A 25182-nucleotide genomic window follows, 5' to 3' on the forward strand; every position below is an offset into this window, starting at 1 on the left:
GTATTTAACTTACTTCAAGAGTAGTGGTGCCGCACACTTGTAATCCACAGCATTTGGGAGGCCGAGACTGGAGGATCGCGGTTCGCAGACAGCCTCAGCTACTTAGTGAGGCCCTCTGCAACTTAGTGGGATCCTGTTTCAAAATAAAGAATAAAAAATAGGGCAGGGGGTGTAGCTCTGAAGTCAAGCGCCCCTGGATTCCATCCCCAGACCCGCAAAAAAAAAAAAAAAAAAAAAAAAAAAAGTAGGAAAAGTTCTTACCTTGACTCTTAAAATTGTGTGGGGGAACAGCATTAGTAACTGCAGCTGCCATACAATGTAACTCTGCACATGAGGGGACTTGTAGATGATCACTCTGCTGTTGGACAACATTCTCGTTTGAAGGCTCTTTTCTGATGGGTAATTCTTGAAGAAGATCACCAGCTTCAATGTCAATCACATTTATATAAGTGTGTCCAACCTAAGTTAAAACATATGATAGTCATTTTTAAAATTTTAGACAGCTACTCTGCCAAAAATAAAATAATTCTATTTTGGGGACTGAACTCAGGGGCATTCTATCTCTAACCTATATTCCCAGCCCGATTTTATTTTTTATTTTAAAACAGAGTCTCAGCCAGGCATGGTGGTGCATGCTTGTAATTCCAGCATTTGGGAGGCTGAGACAGGAGGATTCGGGTTCGCAGCCAGCCTCAGCTACTTAGTGAGGCCCTCTGCAATTCAGTGAGACCCTGTTACTGAATAAAGAATAAAATATAGGGCTGGGGGTGTAGGTTGGAGGTAGAATGCCCCTGGGTTCCATCCCCAGTACTGGGTGGGGGGTTGAAAAACATAGTCTCACAAAGTTGCTGAGGCTGGTCTTAAACCTATGATCCTTCTGTCTCGGTCTGTGGAGTCCTGGGATTACAGGTATGTGTCACCCCACCCAGCTAATTCTTCATTCTTATCATTAATGACCAAGAAGAGCTTTTCTGTGCATAACTTGGAGAAGGTTGTATGAAGTTTAAATATTTGGGGGCATGATACTTTGATTTTCCCTATAAAGCTACACAGATGAGACTTTTAGTCTCCTTTCACTCATACAATTGAATAATATATGAATAACCCTAGTAAGTTTTAGTCTAAAGGTGTTATTAAAATTTCTGAATGTATAATTATTTACCGTATGAGATGCTGAGGGTGACAGAGGTTCCTCTGATATCTCAGTGGGGAGTTTAACGTCTATGCACACATCTGGAGCCGACGACCAAGGGACAGCCAAGAGTTTATGTTCTGAAATTAAGAAAAATCGAGAATGTAAAAATACCTGCAAATTGCCCTAAGTCGTTGCTTTTGTAAGAACAAGTTAGCAGTAAACAACATAAAGTGTATATTTCTTGAAAATCTAAACAGAAGCTTCATGAACATATTTTGGCGATCCCTATACTATTTTAAAGGTAACTTATGCCTTTAAAATAATCCATAATTTAATGAAGATTAAGTATTGTTTTTCTTATACAATTCATGAGAACAAAGTATCTAACTTATATCAAGAATTTCCTTCTCCATTTTTCTGTAATTTCCTTTTTTTCATTTGAATATATTAACTCATGTTTATCTACTTTATTTTGAAGAATTTCAATAATGTCAGATTTCAGGAAATAAACCTATAATTACATATTTTTAAACTTTCAATAGTTTCTTATTTAGCTATTTACTTTCACTAGTAGTTTTACTGATATATAATTTGTACTTGTTAAAGGGTTCCATTTAGTGATTTTTAGTGTAGTCAGAGTTTATAGCTAAAATTTTTTTTCTTTTTCTTTTTTTTTTTTTTTTTTGGCGAAGCTGGGGATGGAGCCCAGGGGCATTCTACCTCCGAGCTACACCCCTAGCCCTATTTTTTTATTCTTTTTTATTTTTAAATAGGGTCTCACTGATTTGCAGAGGGCCTCACTAAGTAGCTGAGGCTGTCAGTGTACCGCGATCCTCTTGTCTCAGCCTCTCAAATGCTGGGATTACAAGCATGCACCACCATGCCTGGCTCTAAATTTTAACATCTAAATTCCACAGAAGAGCCGGGCATGGTGGCACATGCTTGTAATCCCTGCGCTTGGGAGGCTGAGACAGGAGGATTGTGCAGGTTCGAAGCTAGCCTCAGCTGGCTTAAAAGACCCTGTTTCCAAATAAAATATAAAAAAAATAGGTCTAGGAGTATAGCCCGGAGGTAGAAGGCCTCTGGGTTGCATCCCCAGTACCACACACACACACACACACACACACACACACACACACAAATCCACTGAAGTTGGCTGGGTGTGGTAGTACATACCTGTAATCTTAATACTTGGGAGGCTGAAATAAGAGGATCTCAGGTTTGAGGCTAGCCTTAGCAACTTAGCAAGACCCTCACAACCTAGTGAAATCCTATTCTAAAAGAAAAAAATAAAAAGGGACAGAGGGTGCAGCTTAGATTTTACCCCTGGGTAAATAAATTAAAATAAATATTTTTACAGATTTACTATTTTTTTGAATAGTAACTTAAACAGGCCTACCACTGTGTAAGTAGAAATATAACTCTATGCCTTCTGTTAGGATTCTAATCTTATTTTCTCACATTTTATTTTAATAAATCATTCCAAATTTCACAGGTAAAATATGACTCATGGTCATATTGAGTCCCAGAAACTTGTTACCAAGGCTTGAATTTAAACTGTAGTAACAAAAAAAAAAAAAACTAGAAAAAGAAAAACTAAAAATATCTAAATCATCATTCTATTTCTATTAAGTCAGTTGCGTTACCTGCTCTTTTTTCATGGGAACGGTGACTCTAGCTTTGGCGTCACACAGTTACAACGTTAATGAGTGAAACTGTTTTAAGAAAGAAGGAAGGAAATCAATCATACCTGAGGTGGGAGAGATGACTTGTTGACTTTTACATTCAGAAACAGCTTCTGGAGAAGCAGCTTCCTTATCTTGTAGTAAGTTACGAGATTTGAAGCAAAAAGAAAAAGAACACAGAGAAAGGATTTCAAAAACACACAGAAAAATAAACATATGAACGCAGATAAGAGAATCAGACACTCTGCATAAAAGAAGGCAAAAAAGACTGGCAGCTTAACAATTTAGTTTTTAAGCAACTGCTGTAAATTCAGGTCCTGGCAAACGGCCCTTGCTTTCGAAGCCTGTCCCCAGCAAGGCAGAGCAGCTCCAAGGCTCCCCAAGACTGGCTGAGCTGAGGACATTTAGAGAATGTTTCTCAAAGGCACATTCATCATTACATCAAAAGCACACGCGTGCCGGGCGTGGCGGTGCACGCTCGTAATCCCAGCATTTGGGAGGCTGAGACAGGAGGATCGCAGTTTGCAGCCAGCCTCAGCTACTTAGCGAGGCCCTCTGCACCTCAGCGAGACCCTGTTTCAAAATAAAGAATAAAAAAATACGGCTGGGGGTGTCGCTCGGAGGTATCATGCCCCTGGGTTCCATCCCCAGTACCACAAAAAAAGAAAGGAAATCAAAGTAAAACAAACAGGATATAAGGTACAAGTATTTCTTATCACCCAAATCTAATCCCTTTCTGAAAATCGAAAGACTGTGAATTTTTAGATACTGGAAGACTTTTAACCGCATTATTTCAAATAGAAAAAAGGTGTCCCGGCCCTTCTAATTTCCCCAAACAGGAGAATCACTGGACCGGGGACAACTTCAGCAATGTAGCTAGGCGCTCTCAAGCAACTTGTGAAACATTGTTCACAGTGAAAAATAAACAGAGCTGGGGGTGCAGTTTGGAGGCAGAATGCTTCTTAGGTCAATCCCCAGTATTAAAAAGAAAAAAAAAAAGATGTTGCTCCTTCTGATTGCTTACTTAAATGAAGTCTGTCAGGCAGGTAAGAGCAGATGCTCCAACCCTTCCTTCCTCTACTCCTGGACGCAGTCACGCCCCTCCACTCTCTCCCAATCAGGTCTTCCTCTGAGCTCACTTCACACATCCCTAGCTGAAGCCCAGACGCCTCAGCCTCAGCGAGCCAGGCCAGCAAAGGAGACCAATGGCACCGAGAATCCCATGCGCAGCACTCTGCCCGTGGACTTGGGCCACAGCCTGTGCCACTTTTCTTGTTTTATGTTTTGGGAACTGGGGATTGAACCAGGGGCATTCTACATCCAAGAACATCCCCAGCCCTTTTTATTTTGAAATAGGATCTCACTAAGTTATGGATGCTACTTTGATGATCTCAGACTCCCAAGTACTGGGATTACAGGCATGTACCATGACACCTGGCCCATATCACTTTTAAACAAAAATCCCTGTTGGGTTTTACTTAAATTATCATAAATTCAGCCGGGCATGGGATTACACTTGTAATCCTAGCGCTTGGGAGGCTGAGACAGGAAGATCGCACGGGTTCGAAGCCAGCCTCAGCTACTGAGTTAGGCTCTCAGCAACTTAGTGAGACCCTGTTTCCAAATAAAATATAAAATAGGTCTGGGAGTATAGCCCGGAGGTAGAAAGCCCCTGGGTTCAACCCCTAGTTCCACCCCCCCAAAAAAAAAATCATAAATTTGATTTCTAGGTTTCCCCAGTTGGGGAGAACTTGGGATAAGTAAATAATATCACATAATTTAAAATTTCTTTTAAATCATTGCCTTAAAGGAAAAGAACAGATACCTTAAATGTTAAAATATATGATGTGTGTGTGTGTGTGTGTGTGTGTGTGTGTGTGTGTGTGTGTGGTGTGTGGTACTGGGGATTGAATCCAGGAGTGTTCTCCTATAAGCTATATTCTCAGCCTTTTTTGGTCTTGAAACAGGGTCTCATTAGGTTGCTGAGAGTCTCAGCAACTTACTGAGGCTGTCCCTGAACCTGCGATCCTTTATCTCAGCCTTCCAAGTACTGGGATTACAGGCATGTACCACTATACCCAGCTAAAATATGTAATTTTTTTTAAAAAATGAAAAATAGCGTTTTACCTGGGTCTGTATTTGTACTTGCATCCTGACGTCCGAGAGCGTTCTTTAGTATGGAGGCCATGAAATGCAATCCAGCCGAGGTATTAACATCATCTTGCAACTTTTCTTAAATATAACAAAACATTAAAAGCGATCACTGAGCGGCCCACATGCTCCTGGAGCCCAGAGCACAGGAACTCAAGAGAAGTCACAGAGGGATTAACACATTATCAAAGTGGATTTTCTTAGGAGGTGGCGTCTACGCTGAGTTTCACATACACAGTGGAATCAGAACCAAAAGTGCAGGTGACTCTGTATGTTCAGCTGAGAAACACAGATACTCTTCTAAGGAAGATCCAGCAGAAGTTTTTAACCAGGGCATAATGAGACACCTGAGGCTTAAAGACAGATACTTGGCAGTACATAGGTCTATTTCCTATTCCAATATATAAAGTTTTGCCTTGGTCTCACTAAAAAAATTTTAAAAAGAAGTTGTTAAGCAGGGAAATATTATGGTCAGATTGCTATTCTAGAAAAATCATACCAGCTCGATGTGGTGACGCATGCCTATAATCCCAGTACTTGGGAGGCTGAGACAGGAGGATCACAGGTGTGACAACAGCCCAGCAGCAATCTAGTGAGACCCTGTAATAAAAAAATAAGAAGGAGCCGGGCGTGGTGGCGCACACTTGTAATCCCAGCATTCGGGAGGCTGAGACCAGAGGATCGCGGTTCGCGGACAGCCTCAGCTACTTAGTGAGGCCCTTTGCAACTCAGTGAGACCCGGTTTCAAAATAAAGAATAAAAAATAGGGCAGGGGTGTAGCTCGGAGGTCAAATGCCCCTGGGCTCCATCCCCAGACCTGCAAAATAAAAAATAAAAAGGGATGAGGGTGGGGGGAGAGGGCACCAAGCACAGTCTAAATGTATATCATTTTTTATATGTTCCACATATAAATAAAATTAAAAAATAAATAAAATGAAATAAAATAAAATAAAAAGGGCCGGGGGGATTAGTGTGGAGGTAGAACACCTCTGGCTTCAATCCCCAGTACCACAGGAAAGAAGGAAGGAACCAATCGACCATCCCAGCAATATTTGAGAAATACATTTATGTGGCTAAAACTGAAGGCAATGAGATCAATTTAAGAATTTCAAAAGAAGGTAAAGTAGGTTCCTGACTGGATGAGATGGGAAGAGTGAAGGCAGAATTCAGAGCAACCTGTGGATTGGTTGGGTTGGTACCAACCTGGAAATAGAGGACATGGGAGCAAAAAACCACTTGGACTGAGGGAGACAACTAATTCCGACATCACGTGCTATACTGAGGGAATATCTACCCGGGCAGAAAGCCCAGCAGGAAGGAGAATCAAAGTCCAAAGCATATTATGGCAGCTTGAGTTTAGATTCAGATTTTCCTTTGAGATGACCCAGGGAGACGATGTAGAATAAGAGACTGATTATGGCACATCATGGTAAAATGAAAACCGTGTCTTTCCTCATTATCCCTAGTTCCAGGCAGTTTCTTACACCTCCAGAATTCCCTATGCAAGAGGAGTGTCTTGTTATTCTAATAAGCCCTTTTAGTCATCGCTGTTTATGCTAATGAGGTGACTCCTGGCATCCGGGGAGCAAACCCCACAGCTGGAGGGTTAGAACTATCAGCCCCCACTGCCTACTCCGCCCTGTCGCTGGGGAGGGGGGCCGCCTGGAGACCGACTTCAATCACAGTGGCCAAACATATAACCGATCATGCCTATGTACTGAAACCATATTTAAACATTTAAAACAAACAGCTAATGGGCTTCCAGGTGGGGAGACGCGTGGATGTGCTAGGAGACTGGCCCACTAGCGAGGGCGTGGAAACTCTGCTGCCCAGCTCCCTGCCCTGAGTGCCTCTTCCATTTGGCCGTCCTTGAGTTGCATCCCCATAGACTCATAAGTGCTTTCCAAGTTCTATGAACCGTTCTAGGAAATTATTGAAGAGACTGAGGAGGAGGCTGTCAAAGGAACCTTTGAATCTGCAGTGAGCTTGGCAAGAAGTCTGAGCATCCTGTCAGCAGGTGGCGCCTAAGTGCAGCACTCTATGGGTCTGAGACTCTGCCAACTCCAGGTAGTGAGTATTAAAAATGAACTGAATTGTATAGGACACTCAACTGGTGCCAGAGAATCAGATATGTTGTTTGGAGTAATACAACAACATACCCACTGAAGTATTAGGTACTCGTTAAAAATAACATTGTACAAAAATATCTAGTGACATAGATATCTTTCTTAATACTGCAATGCCAGTACCTGTGAGGCTGGGACAGGAGAATAGCAGGTTTCAGGACAGCCTCAGCAACCGCGTGAGACCTTATTTCCAAACAAACAAAAAAGAATTTTTTTTTTAAAGGGCTGGGGGTGTAACTTGAAGGGAGAATGTATCTGGGCTCAATCTCCAGTAAACACACACACACACACACACACACACACACACACACACACCCCACATAAAAAAATACTAGTATGTAAAGACAAGCGAGTTACAAGCACAGAAGCATAAGTATTCACAAATATATATGTATAGAGATGTTCCTAAAACTACGCCTGAAAGAATATTAACATTGTTATCTCTAAATAGAAAGGTGATATGAAACTGTATTAATTTATTTTGCTGGGCTGGGGATTAACCCAGGGCCTCATGCATGCTAAGCAAATGCACAACCACCAAGCCAATCTCCAGTCTGATGAAAAATTTTAATAATCTTCTTGTTCCTTATTTGTCTTTTTTTGTGTGTGTGTGTGGTACTGGGGATGGAACCCAGGGGCATTCTACCTCTAAGCTACACCCACTGCCTTGTTTTACATTCTTTATTTTGAAACAGGCTCTCATTGAGTTGCAAAGAGCCTCACTAAGTAGCTGAGGCTGTCTGTGAACTGCGATCCTCCTGTCTCAGCCCCCCAAGCGCTGGGATTACAAGCGTGCGCCACCACCCCCAGCTCCCTTATTTGTGTTTTGTAAAATTTTTCCAATTAGCATCTATTGCCTTTATAAAGTGAAAATATACATATTCAAAAGTGAAGCCACTCGAAGGGTGTGGTGGTGCATGCATGCTTGTAATCCCAGCGTTTGGGAGGCTGAGACGGGAGGATCACGGTTCACAGAATTGAACATGGATATGTTCATTTAAGGTAAAAGTAGAAAAGAAAATGAAAGCCAGCATGTATATTTGAGTTTCCTCAAATATCATCAAAAATAGGTAAGAGCTGGAATCTTAAAAGAATGGATGGCCCTAAAGCCTAAGAGTGAGCAGCTGGGGGGGGCAAACGACAGGGCACAGGTCACTGAGGGTAAAGACACAGGCAAAACGTACATCCAAGGGCAAGAGAGGCAATGACCAACTCAAGAAAGAAAAATAATTTGCTAGCTGTGAATGAGTTCTCCTTTCTGAATCATTTTCTCTATTTCAAATATATATATGTATATATACAAATATATAATATATTCCTTTTTTGTTTGTTTTTTGCGGTACTAGGGATAGAACCCAGAAGCACTGCACCTCCAAGCTGCATTCCCAGCCCTACTTTTTAGTCTTATTTATTAATTTATTTTGCGGCATTAGGGATGGAACCCATGAGCTTTCTACCTCTGAGCTATACCCCCAGCCCTATTTTTTATTCTTTATTTTGAAACAAGGTCTCACTGAGTTGCAGAGGGCCTCACTAAGTAGCTGAGGCTGTTCGCAAACTGTGATCCTCCTGTCTCAGCCTCCTGAATGCTGGGATTACAAGCGTGCGCCACCATGCCCGGCCTTTTTAGAGTTTTTATAACTTATTTGACATTCTATTTAATTATGTCACTACACAGATAATAACTATTTGTAAAGGGCTGGGGATTTTAGGCTGTGTGGGCTATACAGTCCCTGCTGCAATTAAAGTACTCTGCTCCATGTAAAAGCAATAATTGATAAGGCATGACCAAACAAATATGGCTACATCTCAATAAAAGCAGGCATGGAGGCACACGTTTGTAATCCCAGTGCATGGAGGCTGAGACAGAAGAATCGCAGGTTTGCAGCCAGCCTCTTAGCAATTTAGTGAGGCCCTCAGCAATTTAGTGAGACCCTGTTTCCAAATAAAAAATAAAGCAGGGCTAGGAGTGTGGTTCACAGGTAGAACGCCCCTGACTTCACTTCTCAGTCCCTCCACACAGGAAAAAAAAAGACATGGGCCAAACATGGCCTCTGAGCCAGAGATTGTCAACCATTATTGTGTTGGACATAAAATCAGCACATGCCCTACACCTCCATCTTGTCAGAGATACCACAGAGTACTTAACTCTCGTCTTTCATTGTACCTGTCTCTAGAAAGCTGATTTTGACTTCAAACACAAGCAACATTAATCATGCGTATACATACCAAAAGGAATACTGAACCCGTCCAAAGGCTGAAAGCCGCAACGTTCTTGATGTTCCTAAATTAATTTGAAAATGATTAATCTATGATTAACTCGAAGATATTTATTATTTCAGAAAAATACTCAATAGCTCCAAAAATTGTTGAATTCTTAGGTACAGATTCAACTTCTATCATTCTAGGCATTAATTACTTATTCTACCAAGTTATTTATTCTGTCAGAGTAACTCTACCCACAGAGTTCATGAAATTCAAAAGCCAAGCAATGAAAAAAAGCATTACTAATTTTTTTTTTTTTTGGCAGTACTGGGATGGAACCAGGGACATTTGGGCATTCTACCTCTGAGCTACAGCCCCATCCCTATTTTTTATTACTTATTTTGAAACAGGCGCTTACTGAATTGTAAATGGCCTCACTAAGTAACTAAGGCTGGCTGCGAAGCGATCCTTCCATCTCCGCCTCCCGAATGCTGTGATTACAAGCCTGCACTGCACACCATGCCTAGCAAGAGGGTTACAAATTTAACACAACATTACTAAATTACTCCGTGGAATCCTCCACTGCAGAGAAGCTTTGATACTCAAACAGCAACGCCATCCTGTGAAATCTCTCATAAGCCAACATTCTACTGAAGTCCTCCAGACGTGCTCTTGGGGACTTGGTGAAAATGTATGCCTTTAAAAAATCCACGTGGGGCCGGGCGTGGTGGCGCACGCTTGTAATCCCCGCGCTTGGGAGGCGGAGACAGGAGGACCGCGCTGGTTCGGAGCCAGCCTCGCTGGCTTAAGAGACTCTGTTTCCACATAAAAATGTTAAAAAAATAGGTCTGGGAGTGTAGCCCGTGGGAGTGTATACCGGAGGTAGAAGGGCTTCCAGAACCCTGGTACCACAAAAAAAAAAAAAAAAAAAAAAAAAAAAAAAAAAAAAAAAAAAAAATACACGTGGGGCACATGCCTGTAATCCCAGCACTTGGGAGGCTGAGGCAAGAGGATCACAAGTTAGAATCCAGCCTCAGCAACTTAGCAAGACCCTCAACAATTCAGAGGGACCTTGTTTCAAATTAAAAAATAAAATACTGCTGGGGATGTGTCTCAGACTAGAATGCTCCTGGGTTCAACCCTTATACCACGCAGGAAGGGGAATCCACAGCAATGAAACTGTCTTTGTTTCTTTAATCTGTTGTAAGCCAAGAAGCTAAACAGGCAGTCACCAGATTAGAAAGAATGCTTCAAAGATTTAACAGTGGTATAGGTTGCATATCAGTAACTGTGTAAGAACTCAGAGGCACCTTGGAGAGAGGTGGGACTGTGATAGGAGATATCCAGTCATATACCACATGCATCAAGATATCAGAGAAAAAAAGCCACCAGTGAATTCAGAGGTCAGGAAGCTGCCCAAGCAGCGGTTCCTATTTCCAACTCTGTCTGCCATTCTGTGGAGGAAAGCAGCAGAGATCTGTTGCCCGAATGATGGACCCTCCTCGCCACAACATGAAGCTTCCAGGAAGACTAGACAAGTCACAAAGAAAGGCCAGACTCAGTGTGCAAGTCAGGGAGGAATCTGAGGTAGCTGGTCTGTACCTTGGGTTGCACGGCGAGTTCTGAGTCTTCATTATTAATGAAGGAATCCTCTGGCCGAAAACTCACAGTTGGTCTTCTCTTCAGTTTCTCAGATCTTTTTTCCTGCAGCTCTTTCTCAGCTCTTCTTCTTTGCCTGTTAAAAACAACAGTCTAAATATACTTGTACTCTTAGAGTAACAGTTTTATCATTTGCATCATCCTATATGAAGACAGTTATCAAAATCATGTTGCCAGAACCAGAGGAAGTGGTGCACACCTACAATCTCCTCACTTGGATCACAGGTTTGAGGTTAACACTGGCAACTTAAAGACCCTATTCTGAACAATAAAACAGGCTGTGGGTAGAGCTCAGAGGTAGAACACCCTGGGTTCAACCCCTGTACCACATACACACAAAGTATGTTGCCAGATACAGTGGCATATGCCTGCAATCCCAGGGCTTGGGAGGCTGAGAGAGGATTCCAGGTTCCAGGCCAGCAGGCAATAACGGAAAGATCCTCTTTCAAAATTTAAAAATAGGGCTGGGGTGTAGCTCAAAGCTAGAGCTCTCCCTGGATTCAATCCCCAGTTATCTCACACACACAGACACACACACACACACACACACATTTTGTTAATTGTTTTAACACGATTTAACTAAATTAGCAAGATATTCTGATGAAATATGAACATATACAAACAAAAAAACCACAGACATGTGAAAGTTATTTCTAGTTTCTCCACTACTGAACTGACCATTCTGTGTTGGCCACTGGCATCTCAGGAAAAGCTTACATACACCTTTTAAGTAATTTTCAAACTCTATTTTCTGCAGATTTGAAGCTGTTACCAGAAACACTCTCAGAAATTTTCATTTGCCTACTTGAAGATGCTAAGCACCCAGTCACCTCAGTGAAAGCCCAACAAGGAGGAAAGACGTCCTAGGAGAACTAAGGGAAGGCTTACACTGCAGAGGCACGCCTGGGAAGGATGGAAGGAAAGAAACACTTTTGGAGAGAGCCCGCTGGCAATAGATTTTACAGCGTGACAGATGAAAAATGTTTTAAATATTTTCTAGATTTGGTAACGATTGTTCCATCAACAGACGCCTTGAGCATCCAGTATGTGTGAAACACTCTAGTTAGAAGTCACAGCCTTGCCTTTATATGCATGCCTCCTAGTGCCCTGGAACAATCTACATCATTACCTACCCTCCTGCTCACTGTAAGAATTTGGAGAATATGATATGATGAGTAACAATAAATGTTGGTTCAAAGTATAGATACTACATGGAATATTGTATGATACTAAATATTTGTGCTGCGAAAGAGCACTTCTCCTTCTACAACAGAAGCAAGTAATCCTCCAGGCCGGGCGTGGTGACACACGCTTGTAATCCCTGCTCTTGAGAGGCAGAGACAGGAGGGTCGCGCTGGTTCGGAGCCAGCCTCGCTGGCTTAAGAGACCCTGTTTCCAAATAAAAAATATTAAAAAAATAGGTCTGGGAGTGTAGCCTGGAAGTAGAAGGGCTTCCAGGAACCCCAGTACCAAAAATTAAAATAAAATAAAATAAAATAATCCTCCAGCCCATGAATGGTGAAAAGAATTCCTTACTGAAATGGAAAGAACAAGAGCGTGTCTCATAGTTCAGGAAATTCCTCATTATAAGATAAGTTCAAACACATGACATTTGATAAGAAAATGGAGTATGGACTTATGTACAGGCCAAGACGCTGAACCAGGTGACGTTCATCTTTACAACTACATGAATTACAAATGATAATTTGCTGATGCATGATACACTCAAAGAACATTTTACTCAGAACTTGCCTTTTTTTACTGTTCTTCCCTTGTCTTGTTTCAGATGGTTCTACTGGGACATTAAGAAGCTGAAGGGCACCAGAATCGCCTTGTTCAAATAAATCATGTGTTAGTTTCTGTTGGCTTCGTTTAAATGCAATGAGGTTTTCAAGTGGGATAAGCTGTGGTTTCTTGTACTACAGGAAACAAAACAATAAGAATTGACAAACTCAAACCTAAGTTGAAAAACTGAGAAAAACATTTGCTTAATTAAACCAAAATGGGACATAGATCAAATATAACAAATTGACTGGCACTGATAAAATGAGTTTCCATATCATAAAGAAGAGATTTTAGCCAGTTATGGTGGCCCAGACCTGGAATTCCAGTACCTGAGAGATCTGAAACAGTAAGATCATAGGTTGGAAGTCAGCTTCAGCAACTTAATAAGGCCCTGTTTCAAAATAAAAAGGGTTGTAGGTGTAGCTCAGAGGTAGAATGCCCCTGCGTTTAAGAGAGAAGGAGAGAGGGTGAAGAGGAAGGAGAAAGAAAAAAATTTTCAAGTAAATTTCAACGAGGACTTTTTTTTCTTCAGGGCTAGGAATGAAACGCAGGCTTTGCATCTTTTTGTTTTTTTTTTTTTTTTTCCAGGTTTGGGGATGGAACCCAGGGGCATTCTACCTCCGAGCTACAACCTCAGCCCTATTTTTTGTTCTTTATTTTGAAACAGGGTCTCACTGAGTTGCAGAGGGCCACACTAAGTAGATGAGGCTGTCCGCGAACCTCAATCCTCCTGTCTCAGCCTCCCAAATGCTGGGATTACCATGCCCGGCTAAGGACTTTTTATTTCTAAAACAAGCTTTCTTTAGAAATTAAGCTAGAAGTCATCTTCGAATATTCATTTCCATATTTTAAGTCTTCCTTCTTATAAATGTGAACAAAATAATATGATGTCTAGCACTCACAATTTTTGGAACTGAAAGGATGCAGTGACCTGAACACTATGGATGGAGCAGAAGATCTGCAAAATGCAGATAGACTCTACACAGGCTGATGGAAACTTGGGGTCCATTACACTATTCTCTCTAATTGAAAGATATTTTAAAAGTATTTCCTAGCTGGGCGTGGTGGCGCACGATTGTAATCCCCACGCTTGGGAGGCAGAGACAGGAAGATCACGCAGGTTCGAAGCCAGCCGCGCTGGCTTAAGAGACCCTGTTTCCAAATAAAATATAAAATAGGTCTGGGAGTGAAGCCCAGAGGTAGACGGGTTCCATCCCCTGTACCATTAAAAAAAATTATTTTCCAAATGCTAACTTTTCTACTTATCCCTTTTCTTCTGTTTATAAGAAGAATGAATTACTTGATCATAATTTTAAGATACAACTACTCAACTACAAAATTAGAACCTAAACAATTAGGATTTAATAAATCAAAGAAGAAATTGTAGCCGGGTGTGATGGCACAAGCTTGTAATCCCAGGGATTGGAAGGCTGAGACAGGAGGATGGCACAAGTTCAAAGCCAGCCTCGCCTACTTAGTGAGGTTCTCAGCAACTTAGTGAGACCCTGTTTCCAAGTAAAGTATAAAATAGGTCTGGGAGTATAGCCCGGAGGTAGAAAAGCCCCTGGGTTCCACCTTCAGTACCACAAAAAAAAAAAAGAAGAAGAAGAAAGAGTGTGTGTGTGCGTGTGTGTGTGTGTGTGTGTGTGTGTGTGTGTGTGTATTACAGGGATTCTCTTTGAGCTAACCCCCCGCCCAATCCATTTTAATTTTCTTTTTTTTAAAACAGGGTCTCTCGGCCAGACCCCTGGAGAAACCGGGCCCAGTAAGACGCTGGGTTCTGGGCGGGGGTCGCGCGCGGGGCACGCCAGATGGGGCCCGGGTCGTGGAACTCTGGGCCCCAGGCCGAACTGCGAGTAGCAAGCCAGACCCCGGGAGAAACCGGGCCCAGAAAAGAAAAAGATAAAGAAAAATATCGGAGAGGAGGTAAGAAAGCCAGGACACTGGAAATGCAGACAAAACTTATCTAAATGCACTGGAACTTATGGAAAAATTCACCGTGAAAGAGGACTGCTATTTCTCTATATTGTTAAGAATCTCAGACATCACCTGTAAGGAGAGAGTTTAGCGGAGACCAAGGAGAAATGCGGTGTTGAAAGAGTTCTCCGTGATGGTGGTGGAGACTTGTATTCAGGAGAAGCAGAAACTGGATCCTACCAACTTTATTTTTTTGGAGAAATTACACCAAATGTCGAATGCTACCATCACGCATGCTTAGGAACACTGGACAACATTCAGAGTGGAAAAAGAGCCTGGGAAGGATTTGAAATGGTGGAGGTAGTGGCAATGCCAGTGGCCAATACTCAGGGGAGGCAGAGATCTGATACATTACACCTGGAACCTTTGAAATAATAACCACAGAGACAGTGATCGGAACCTGCTGAGGGGTTAAGCGGGCGCTGGGGCCAGTGGCCGACATCGAAGCTTGCTGTGAGGCAAGGCCACTACTGAGGCCTCCGTGGCCGGGATTGGAACCTGCCGAGGGGTTAGACCGATGCTGGGGCCAGCGAGGTCGGCATTGGAGCCTGCCATGAGGCAAGGCTTGTGTTGGGGCCTCCAAGGTCGGGTCCGGAACCTGCTGAGGGGTTAGGCCGGTGCTGGGGTCAGCGAGGCCGGCATCGGAGCCTGCCTTGAGGCATGACCAGTGCTGGGACCTCCAAGGCCGGGATCGGAGCCTGCCGAGGGGTTAGGCCGGTGCTGGGGCCAGTGAGGCCGGCATCGGAGCTGCCTTGAGGCAAGGCCGGTACTGGGGCCTCCGAGGCCAGGATAAGAGCCTGCCGAGGGGTTAGGCCGGTGCTGGGGCCAGTGAGGCTGGCATCGGAGCCTGCCGTGAGGCATGACCAGTGCTGGGGTCTCCGAGGCCGGGATAAGAGCCTGCCGAGGGGTTAGGCCGGTGCTGGGGCCAGTGAGGCCGGCATCGGAGCCTGCCGTGAGGCATGACCAGTGCTGGGGTCTCCGAGGCCGGGATCGGAGCCTGCCGAGGGGTTAGGCCGGTGCTGGGGCCAGTGAGGCCGGCATCGGAGCCTGCCTTGAGGCAAGGCCGGTACTGGGGCCTCTGAGGCCAGGATAAGAGCCTGCCGAGGGGTTAGGCCGGTGCTGGGGCCAGCGAGGCCGGCATCGGAGCCTGCCGTGAGGCATGACCAGTGCTGGGGCCTCTGAGGCCGGGATCGGAGCCTGCCGAGGGGTTAGGCCACTGCTGGGGCCAGTGAGGCCGGCATCGGAGCCTGCCTTGAGGCAAGGCCGGTACTGGGGCCTCGAGGCCAGGATAAGAGCCCGCCGAGGGGTTAGGCCGGTGCTGGGGCCAGCGAGGCCGGCATCGGAGCCTGCCTTGAGGCATGACCAATGCTGGGGCCTCCGATGCCGGGATGGAGCCTGCCGAGGGGTTAGGCCGGTGCTGGGGCCAGCGAGGCCGGCATTGGAACCTGCCATGAGGCTAGGCCGGTGCTGGGGCCTCCGAGGCCGGGATTGGAATCCTGCCAAGGGGTTAGACCGGTGCAGGGGCCAATGGCCAGCATCGGAGCCTGGCGTGAGGCAAGTTCACTCCTGCGGCCTCTAAGGCCGGGACCAAAGCCAGCTTAGGGGTTAGACCGGTTCAGGGCCAGTGAGACCAGAACTGGGACCTCCCATGAGGCAAGGCCGCTGCTTGAGCCAGCGAGGTCTGGATCAGTCCACTGAGTAGCCAGGCCACTACTGGGACCATCAAGAGTGGGATTGGTACTTGCAACGCAGCATGCACAGAGAAATATAGCAGAAAATATAAATCAGACGCTTCTCTTAATCAGCAATAACTAGGAGGATAAGGGCAACAGGAAGAGGTTGAGCTATAGAAAGGGCCCTATAGTGAAGCAACTAATGTGACCAATCAGAGGGTATGTAATACTGGAGGATGGAGCCTCTTTAAAACGCAGGAGGTACATAAACAAAAGTAAATCACCAAAGAAGCGTGGGATGGAGGGAGGGGGAGGGAATGGGATGGGGGCTGGAGGAGGGCTAATTGGATGATGTGTGCTTGTATATCCTCTCAAGTCTTGTACTCCAATGTGATTGATATATGACTACAATGCACCAATTTAAAAAATAAATTCATAAAAAAAATAAATAAAACAGGGTCTCACTAGGCTGCTGAAACTATCCTTGAACCCACCATCCTTCTGTCTCAGCCTCTGAAGTACTGAGATTACAGGCCACCATGCTTGGCTCAAAGATAGCATCTTTAAAGAGGATTTGGTGGGATTATAGAGCTACCATTTTTATTTATTTATTTGTTTATTTATTTATATGTAAAAATTTGTTTTGGAAACTGGGGATGGAATGGGGGGGGCATTCTACCTCTGAGCTACACCCCCAGCCCTATTTTTTATTCATTATTTAGAAACAGAGGGCCTCTTCTTTCTTTTGAGTTGCAGAGGGCCTCACTATGTAGCCGAGGCTGTCTGTGAGCTGTGATCCTCCTGTTTCAGCCTCACAAATGCTGGGCTTACGAGCGTGCGCCACCACACCTGGCTAAAGCTACCATTTTATTACACGTACAACTACGGACTGATCTGGGTCTACTGAACAACTCTAACATGCAATAAACTTGAAGACAATCATATCACAATTGCTGGGAACCTCAAATAATATGTACCAAAGTATTTTACTCTACACACACACTCACACTCATGGAACACATGGTAATTTTAGTTTACTTATTTCTTCTCTCAGCAGAAGAAATATATATATATGAAACAGTCTAATAAATCCTGGTATTGATAGAGAAAAAGAACCTTGAATTTTTAAACTGTACAATTATAGCCAGGCATGGTGGCACACACTTGTAACCCCAGTACTTGGGGGCCTGAGACAGGAGGATTAGGGTTCACGGTCAGCCTAGCTACTTAGTGAGGCCCTCCAAAATTTAGTGACAGTCTGTTTCAAAATAATGAATAGAAAATTGGACTAGGGGTGTAAGCTCAGTGCCCCTGGGTTCCAGCTCCAGTACCACACACACACACACACACAAAATATATATATATATACATTATTATTATTATTATTATTATTATTATTATTATTATTACTACTACTACTACTACTACTGGTACTGGGGTTCCTGGAAGCCCTTCTACCTCCAGGCTACGCTCCCAGACCTATTTTTCTTTTATTATTTTTATTTGGAAACAGGGTCTCTTAAGCCAGCGCAGCTGGATTCGAACCTGCGTGATCCTCCTGTCTCCGCCTCCCAAGCGTGGGGGTTACAAGCGTGCGCCACCACGCCCAGCCACAATTATTATTTTAAACTTGAAATTTATACTGTTGTCATAAAAATTTCAGAAAAACAGAAGCATTATTTAAAAAAGAAATGTGCTACAGCTCTATCTTTGAACATACAGAATTCATAGTATAAAAAATATAAAATTCTGCTTTTGCATTACTACACAAAAATGCATTACCTGATTTCCCGAGAATAGACATGGATGAAGTAATGAGAGTTGTGGGAATTCTTTTTCTTCTGCTATGGCTCTGATAGGTATTGAGGGAACTGCAACTGATGTTCTTGAAGCCGACGAAAATATAAAGGGAGGTTTAAGTTGCAGGTGTAACAACGGAAGGCCAAAGGAATTCTGAGGAGATACCGCAAGGACTCCTGGTTTAATATCAAATAGTTTATCTGGTTTTATAAATATTAAAGAGTCCTGCTGAGGCGCCGAGCTTTCCTGTCCAACATGCTGATCCACTTTCACAGGCTTGGAGATGTCTGCAATGACAGTTTCTGCCCACTTCTTCTGCTCGATGGTTTTGTCTGTGGCTTCGGCATTGCAGCGGCTGGGATTTGAATGGGAGACCGCGGCAGCATGTACCACTCTCGGCAGCAGAGGTGGCTGGAAGGAACCAGATAATCCCCAAGCCTCTCTTGGCTGGGCCGGGGGCCTGCTGGGAACAGGTGGAACCCTTCCCGAGTGGAAGGAAAGGGGCTTGAATTCGTGATTAGGCGGAAACTGAAGCAGAGGAAAACCGCAGCCTGAGCTCATTGTTTTGGCAGGTGGGATGAGCTGAGGAGCCTTTTGGGCAGCCGCAGGTGTGGACAAAAGGTAGAGATGAGAATTCTCAGCAGGGGCTGGGGAAAATGAAATGGGTGCGAGGCCTTGAGGTGTTGCGGTTACTCCCGTCTTCTGGGGTTGGCCAGTTAGTTGACATGAATTCTCAGGTGGAAAATTCTGGAAGGGAAAAAAGAGGTATATAAGTTTGGGATGTATTACAAGTTTTTTTCTTTTGTACAGGATGTTCAGTATGTTTTAGAGGAGATGGAATGTTTAAAAATGTTAACAATTTATTTATGCAAATAACAAAAAGAGTTGCTAAGATGCTAGGCCATTAGTGGTATTCTCACCTGGACCACCTGTACATTTTCACTGTCGTTTTGGTCAGATTGGATAGTTCCCTCACGGCCGTGTGGGCCACTCTTGCCAGGGGTCCTGGTGCGCTCTCCTGTGGACTGTGGTTTAGTGAAGAATCTCTCACTGAGGGTCCGATTGCCGTGGACTTCCACGTCACCACTCCCTCCTGGGGGGGTTGAAGCATGGCTGCCCCCCAAAGGCACAGCCTGAGCCTGCTGCAGAAGCTGGCGTATATCTGGAAGGTTGGCAAAAGATGATCCTACGATTTGCATTAGGCTCAGGAAGTTGATCTGCTGCAGCTAGAATGAAACACAATTAATGAAAAGAATCAGAGGAATCAACAATAACCACTTGAGTGCTCCGGGACAACAATCACATCACTGCTGTCTTGGTGTCTGTTAGTTAGACGCGTGAGTACAGAGCAGGAGGCAGGGGTGTGTGTGTGTGTGTGTGTGTGTGTGTGTGTGTGTGTGTGTGTGTGTGTGTGTGTGTGTTAGTTACTGGGGATTGAACCCAGGGGCATTCTACCCTCAGTCCTTTTTATTATGAAAAAAGGTCTCAATATATTGCTGAGGGCCTTGCTGATTTGCTAAGGCTGCCTCGAAATGCAATTCTCCATTGCAGTCTCTCAAGTATTGAGATTACAGGCCTGTGCTGTCACTCCCGACTCAGAAGACATCTCTTTTTTAAAATATAGCTTCCTGTCATCTGGGAGCACAAACACTAACTCATGAATAAAACAAGACCATTTGTAAACCAGTTGACATAAGCATCCAAGGGACCATAAAGGAATGATCTCATAGAGTGGGGTGAAGATAATTTGTTTTCTTTTTTTTTTTTGATACTGGAGAGTAAACCCAGGGGCACTCTGCCTCTGAGCTACACTCTCAGCCCTAATTTATTTTTATTTTGAAACAGTGTCTCACTAGGTTGATGCCCTACTACTTGCTGAGGCTGTGTTTGAACCTGCAATCCTCCTGTTTTAGCCTCTCTAGTACTGAGATTATAGGCATATGCCATCATGCCTGGCTTGGAGTGAAAATAGTTAAAGAAGGACTCCAAAAATGGGTGTGTTCTGAACAACTTTTCAGGGTGGAAAAAAAAAAAAAAGGAAAGAGAGGCCAGGTACAGTGTCACATACTGTTATCCCGTATTTGGGAGGCTGAGACAGGAGGATTATAGGCTTAAGGCCAACAGAACCCATGTTGAGACGCAGTTTATTTCCGTGTGTGTGTGTGGGGGGGGTATTGGGGTGGAACGCAGGGGCTTTCTACCTCCAGGTTATACTCCCAGACCTGTTTTATATTTTATTTGGAAAAAAGGTCTCACTAAGTTGCTGAGAGCCTCACTAAGTAGCTGAGGCTGGCTTTGAACCTGCGCGAGCCTCCTGTCTCAGCCTTCCAAGCACTGGGATTACAAGCGTATGCCACCATGCCCAGCTAGAGATGCTGTTTCAAAATAAAACATAGCAGCCGGGCGTGGTGGAGGCAGAGACAGGAGGATCGCGCAGGTTCGAAGCCAGCCGCGTGCGCTGGCTTAGGAGACCCTGTTTCCAAATAAAAATGTAAAAATAGGTCTGGGAGTGTAGCCCGGAGGTAGAAGGGCTTCCAGGAATCCCAGTCCCACTAAACAAAACAAAACAAAACAAAACAAAAACAAAAACAAAATAAAACATAGTGAGACCTTGTTTCAAAATAAAAAATAAAAAGGGCTGGCAGGCAGTGCACCCCTGGGTTCAATCCCCAGTACTACAGAAAGAAAAAGAAGAAAACGAAATAAAAGAGCAAAGAGTAGCACACAGGTGAAGAGTGAAGAACTCCCTCTGGAGTGCTGACTATGTGGAAGGCAAAGGCAGGCATCCGTGGTTCCCTAACTTTGCTGAAGAATAAAATTACCTGAGCAGCATTAAAAAGTCCCAACGGGTAGCCCACACCCAAAATAATCATATCAGAATGCCTGGGGATAGGAGCAAGGATTGCCGTTTGTTAAGAGAACCAGGGGATTTTAGCCGAGTGTGGTGGCGCACACTTGTAATCCCAGTACCTGGGAGGCTGAGACAGGAGGACCCAGGTTCATGGCCAACCTCAGCTACTTAGTGAGGCCCTCCACAACTTAGTGAGACCCTCTTTCAAAAATAAAGAATAAGCCAGCCGTGGTGGCACACGCTTGTAATCCCAGAATTTGGGATTCTGAGACAGGAGGATCTCAGTTCACAGAGAGCCTCAGCTACTTAGTGAGGCCCTTTGCAACTCAGTGAGACCCTGTTTCAAAATAGAGAATAAAAAAATAGGGCTAAGGGTATGGCTCAGAGGTAGAATGCCAGTGGGTTCCATCTCCTTACCCAGCAACAACAAAAACAAAAAAAGATAACCAGGGATTTCAACGTACAGAATTGCTCCAGAAGCAGTAGCATGCACACTGGCTGAACCGGAACAGGAGATGGGTAGCAGAGACAGTGAGAACACAGGCCACTAGGGTAGTTCTCAAACCTCAGCGTGCATCAGAATCTCCTGAAGACACGCTAAAGCGATCTGTGCTGAGCCCCACCCCACGGTTTCTGACTCAAAGGATTGAGGATGAAGATCTGAGAGTTTGTATTTTTAAGATCCAGGTGGTGTTGATGTTACTGGTCCAGGGAGCACACTTGAAGAACGGCTGGAATTGTGAGAGAAGGTGGGGAAGGAGGCAAGGTAAAGGCTTAGGTCTTTCAAAGCCCAAAGAAGGACTTGCACTTGATAAAATCCATAAGGAAACTACAGATTTTTTTTGTGTGTGTGTGGTACTGGGGGTAGAACCCAGGGGCTTTTCTACCTCCGGGCTATACTCCCAGACCTATTTTATACTTTTATTTGGAAACAGCGTCTCACTAAGTTGCCAAGAGCCTCACTCAGTAGCTGAGGCCGGCTTTGAACTTGTGCAATCCTCCTGTCTCAGCCTCCCAAACGCGGGGATTACAAGCGTGCGCTACCACACCCGGCTCTATTTTTTTTTTTTAAAGATTTAAAGAAGTTTATTAAAAAGACAAATACAGAAAACAGAAATACAGCCCCATGTCAGAGTGGCATGGAGGGGTGACTCAAATGAATACACCCCAGCTCTATTTTTTATTCTTTATTTTGAAACAGGGTCTCACTAAATTACAGGGGGCCTCACTTAGTAGCTGAGGCTAGCTGCAAACTGCCATCCTCCTGTCTCAGCCTCCCAGATGCTGGAATTACAAGCGTGTGCCACTACGCCCGGCATAGAAACTACAGATTTAACTGCAAGTTAAAAAAAATGTAGTTTCCCTTTAATTATAAAGGAAATATACACATAACCATGGAAAAAAGAGACGTATAAAAAGGAAAATAAATACCATTTACAATCCTACCCCCAAAGATAACTAGCATTAACATTTTAATGTATGCCCTTTTGCACACACACTCTCTCTCTCTCTCTCTCTCTCTCTCTCTCTCTATATATATATATATATATATATATATATATATTTTTTTTTTTTTTTTTTTTTTTTTTTTTTTTGGTGGTACTGTGGTTCCTGGAAGCCCTTCTACCTCCGGGCTACACTCCCAGACCTATTTTTTTATTTTTGGAAACAGGGTCTCTTAAGCCAGCGTGGTTGACTTCTAACCTGCGCGATCCTCCTGTCTCCGCCTCCCAAGCGCGGAGATTACAAGCGTGCGCCACCACGCCCGGCTTGCTCTATATTTTTAAGACAAGACTGATATCATAAAATATGCAAATTTGTAAATAAAATCTAGTGAAGATGTTTAAATATAGTAATAATACTAGAACACTATCAGAAGAACTATGTACTAAAATGCATATATAAAACAAAGTATAAGCTGGGTGTGATGGCGCACGCTTGTAATCCCCACGCAGGGAGGCTGAGACAGGAGGATCGTGCAGGTTCGAAGCCAGCCGCGCTGGCTTAAGAGACCCTGTTTCCAAAAATAAAATAGGTCTGGGAGTGTAGCCCGGAGGTAGAAGGGCTTCCAGGAACCCCAGTACCACCATAAAAATAAAATAAAATAATAAAACAAATTATAAGATGCTAAGACTATATGGTTGGCAATAGCTATAGAGATAGCAAGCAACTATACTGACAGATGGTAAGCAAAAGAATCAAGAGGGCAGAGTAATCCCAGTACCCGGGAGGCTGAGACAGGAGGACCCAGGTTCGTGGCCAACCTCAGCTACTTAGTGAGGCCCTCCACAACTTAGTGAGACCCTCTTTCAAAAATAAAGAATAAACCGGCCGTGGTGGCACACGCTTGTAACCCCAGAATTTGGGATTCTGAGACAGGAGGATCTCAGTTCACAGAGAGCCTCAGCTACATAGTGATTAATGAAGGAAGACAAAGAGGAGTCTGTAGGACAGTGGTTCTTCTTGCTTTTGTACTGGGGAGGGAACCCAAGGACATTCTACCTCTGAGCTACATCCTCAGCCCTTTTTATTTTGAAATAGGGTCTTGCTAAGTTTCTGAGGCTGGCCTTAAACCTGAGATCTTCCTATCTCAGCCTCTGAAGGACTAGGATTATAGATGTGCCAGCCCCTAGGTCTAAGACAGTGATTCTTAGCATTTCATGTGCATCATAATTATTTGGATAATGTGTTAATATATACAGGACAGTGACTGGGAAGGTGCCCGGGTAATTCATAAAACACAGCTTTGAGAAATGATTCTTGACTTTAAGGGGCTCATAGTGTTACTAAACCAAAAAGGGAAAGAAGGGACTGAGGACAGTAAGAATAAAATCAGCTTCAATAAGTTTCATGGAATAAGGACATGATGAAAAAGTATTTTCATTAGCATCCGTAAGTTCAAATAAAAAATCAGTACCTTTGGGCAAGGTGGCGCACGCTTGTAATCCCAGCATTCGGGAGGCGGAGACTGGAGGATCGTGGTTTGCTGACAGCCTTGGCTACTTAGCAAGGCACTTCACAACTCAGTGAGACCCTGTTTCAAAAATAAAAGGACTGAGCCATGTGTGGTGGCACAGGCTTGTAATCCCAGCATTCAGGAGGCTGAGACCTGAGGATCATGGTTCACGGACAGCCTCAGCTACTCAGTGAGGCCCTCTGCAGCTCAGTGAGAGCCGGTTTCAAAATATAGAATAAAAAATAGGGCAGGGGGTGTAGCTCGGAGGTCAAATGCCCCTGGGTTCCATCCTGAGACCCGCAAAATAATAACAATAATAATAATAATAAAATAAGAAGGACTGAAAAAATAGGGCTGGGGTGTAGCTCGGAGGTACAATGCTCCTGGGATCCATCTCAGTGCCGGGCGGGGGGGGGGGGGAGGGATTAGAGCCAGGTGTGGTGGTGCACACTTGTAATCTCAGTACTTGGGAGGCTGAGACAGGAAGATTGCACTGGTTCGAAGCCAGCCTCAGCTACTTAGTGAGACCCTGTTTCCAAATAAAATAGAAAATAGGTCTGGGAGTGTAGCCTGGAGGTAGAATGCCCCTGAGTTCCATCCCCAGTACCATAAAAAAAAAATTAGTACCAACCACCAATACAAAAATGGTATGGTATATAATATATAAAGATACAGAAGTGAATACAGAATAAATGAATAGAGGATTAGATAACTGGGAAACTAATGCTTGAAAAAGAAAAAGGAATAGGGAAATAACTAAAAATTATTGATAGGTGGAAGAAAAGGTAACCAGGTGAGACAGAAGTTATAAGAGTCAAAGTGAACATTAATTTGAAATAAGGCTGACATTTAATCCAAGCCAAAATTTGGTCTGTGGACAAAAATATGACTGGACAATCTGGGTTGGAAAATAAACTCTGGGTACTTCTGGCAGGAGCCCGCTGGTCTGGTGTGCTTACGCCCAGTCCCACTGTTGTGAGTAGCGGTGTCTTGAGAAGCCGAGTAAGCAGAGCCACCTTCCACAGATTCCCAAACTTACTTGGTTTGCTGCCCCTTGTTTAGAAAAAAAATTACTCCATGTCCCCTTAAAAATCTTTTTTTTTTTTTTTTTTTTTTTTGGTGGTACTGGGGTTCCTGGAAGCCCTTCTACCTCCGGGCTACACTCCCAGACCTATTTTT

The 25182-nt window shown here is 43.9% G+C and overlaps 1 protein-coding gene across 1 annotated transcript in view; it reads right to left on the reverse strand.

Moving 5' to 3' along the window:
• Positions 1-25182, reverse strand: part of CPLANE1 (ciliogenesis and planar polarity effector complex subunit 1) — a gene marked incomplete at both ends in the record, with an annotated part of 127383 nt that overhangs the window by 33603 nt on the left and 68598 nt on the right. Inside the window, 9 exons of the mRNA XM_080700829.1 lie at positions 262-460; positions 1163-1272; positions 2886-2954; positions 4948-5052; positions 9327-9381; positions 10905-11037; positions 12714-12880; positions 18179-18943; positions 19117-19422. Coding sequence (XP_080556955.1) covers positions 262-460; positions 1163-1272; positions 2886-2954; positions 4948-5052; positions 9327-9381; positions 10905-11037; positions 12714-12880; positions 18179-18943; positions 19117-19422 — 1909 coding nt within the window. The remainder of the gene's footprint in view (positions 1-261; positions 461-1162; positions 1273-2885; positions 2955-4947; positions 5053-9326; positions 9382-10904; positions 11038-12713; positions 12881-18178; positions 18944-19116; positions 19423-25182) is intronic.

This window comes from Muscardinus avellanarius (genome assembly GCF_963383645.1).
Source record: "Muscardinus avellanarius genome assembly, chromosome: 1".
Classification (NCBI taxonomy): Eukaryota; Metazoa; Chordata; class Mammalia; order Rodentia; family Gliridae; genus Muscardinus; species Muscardinus avellanarius.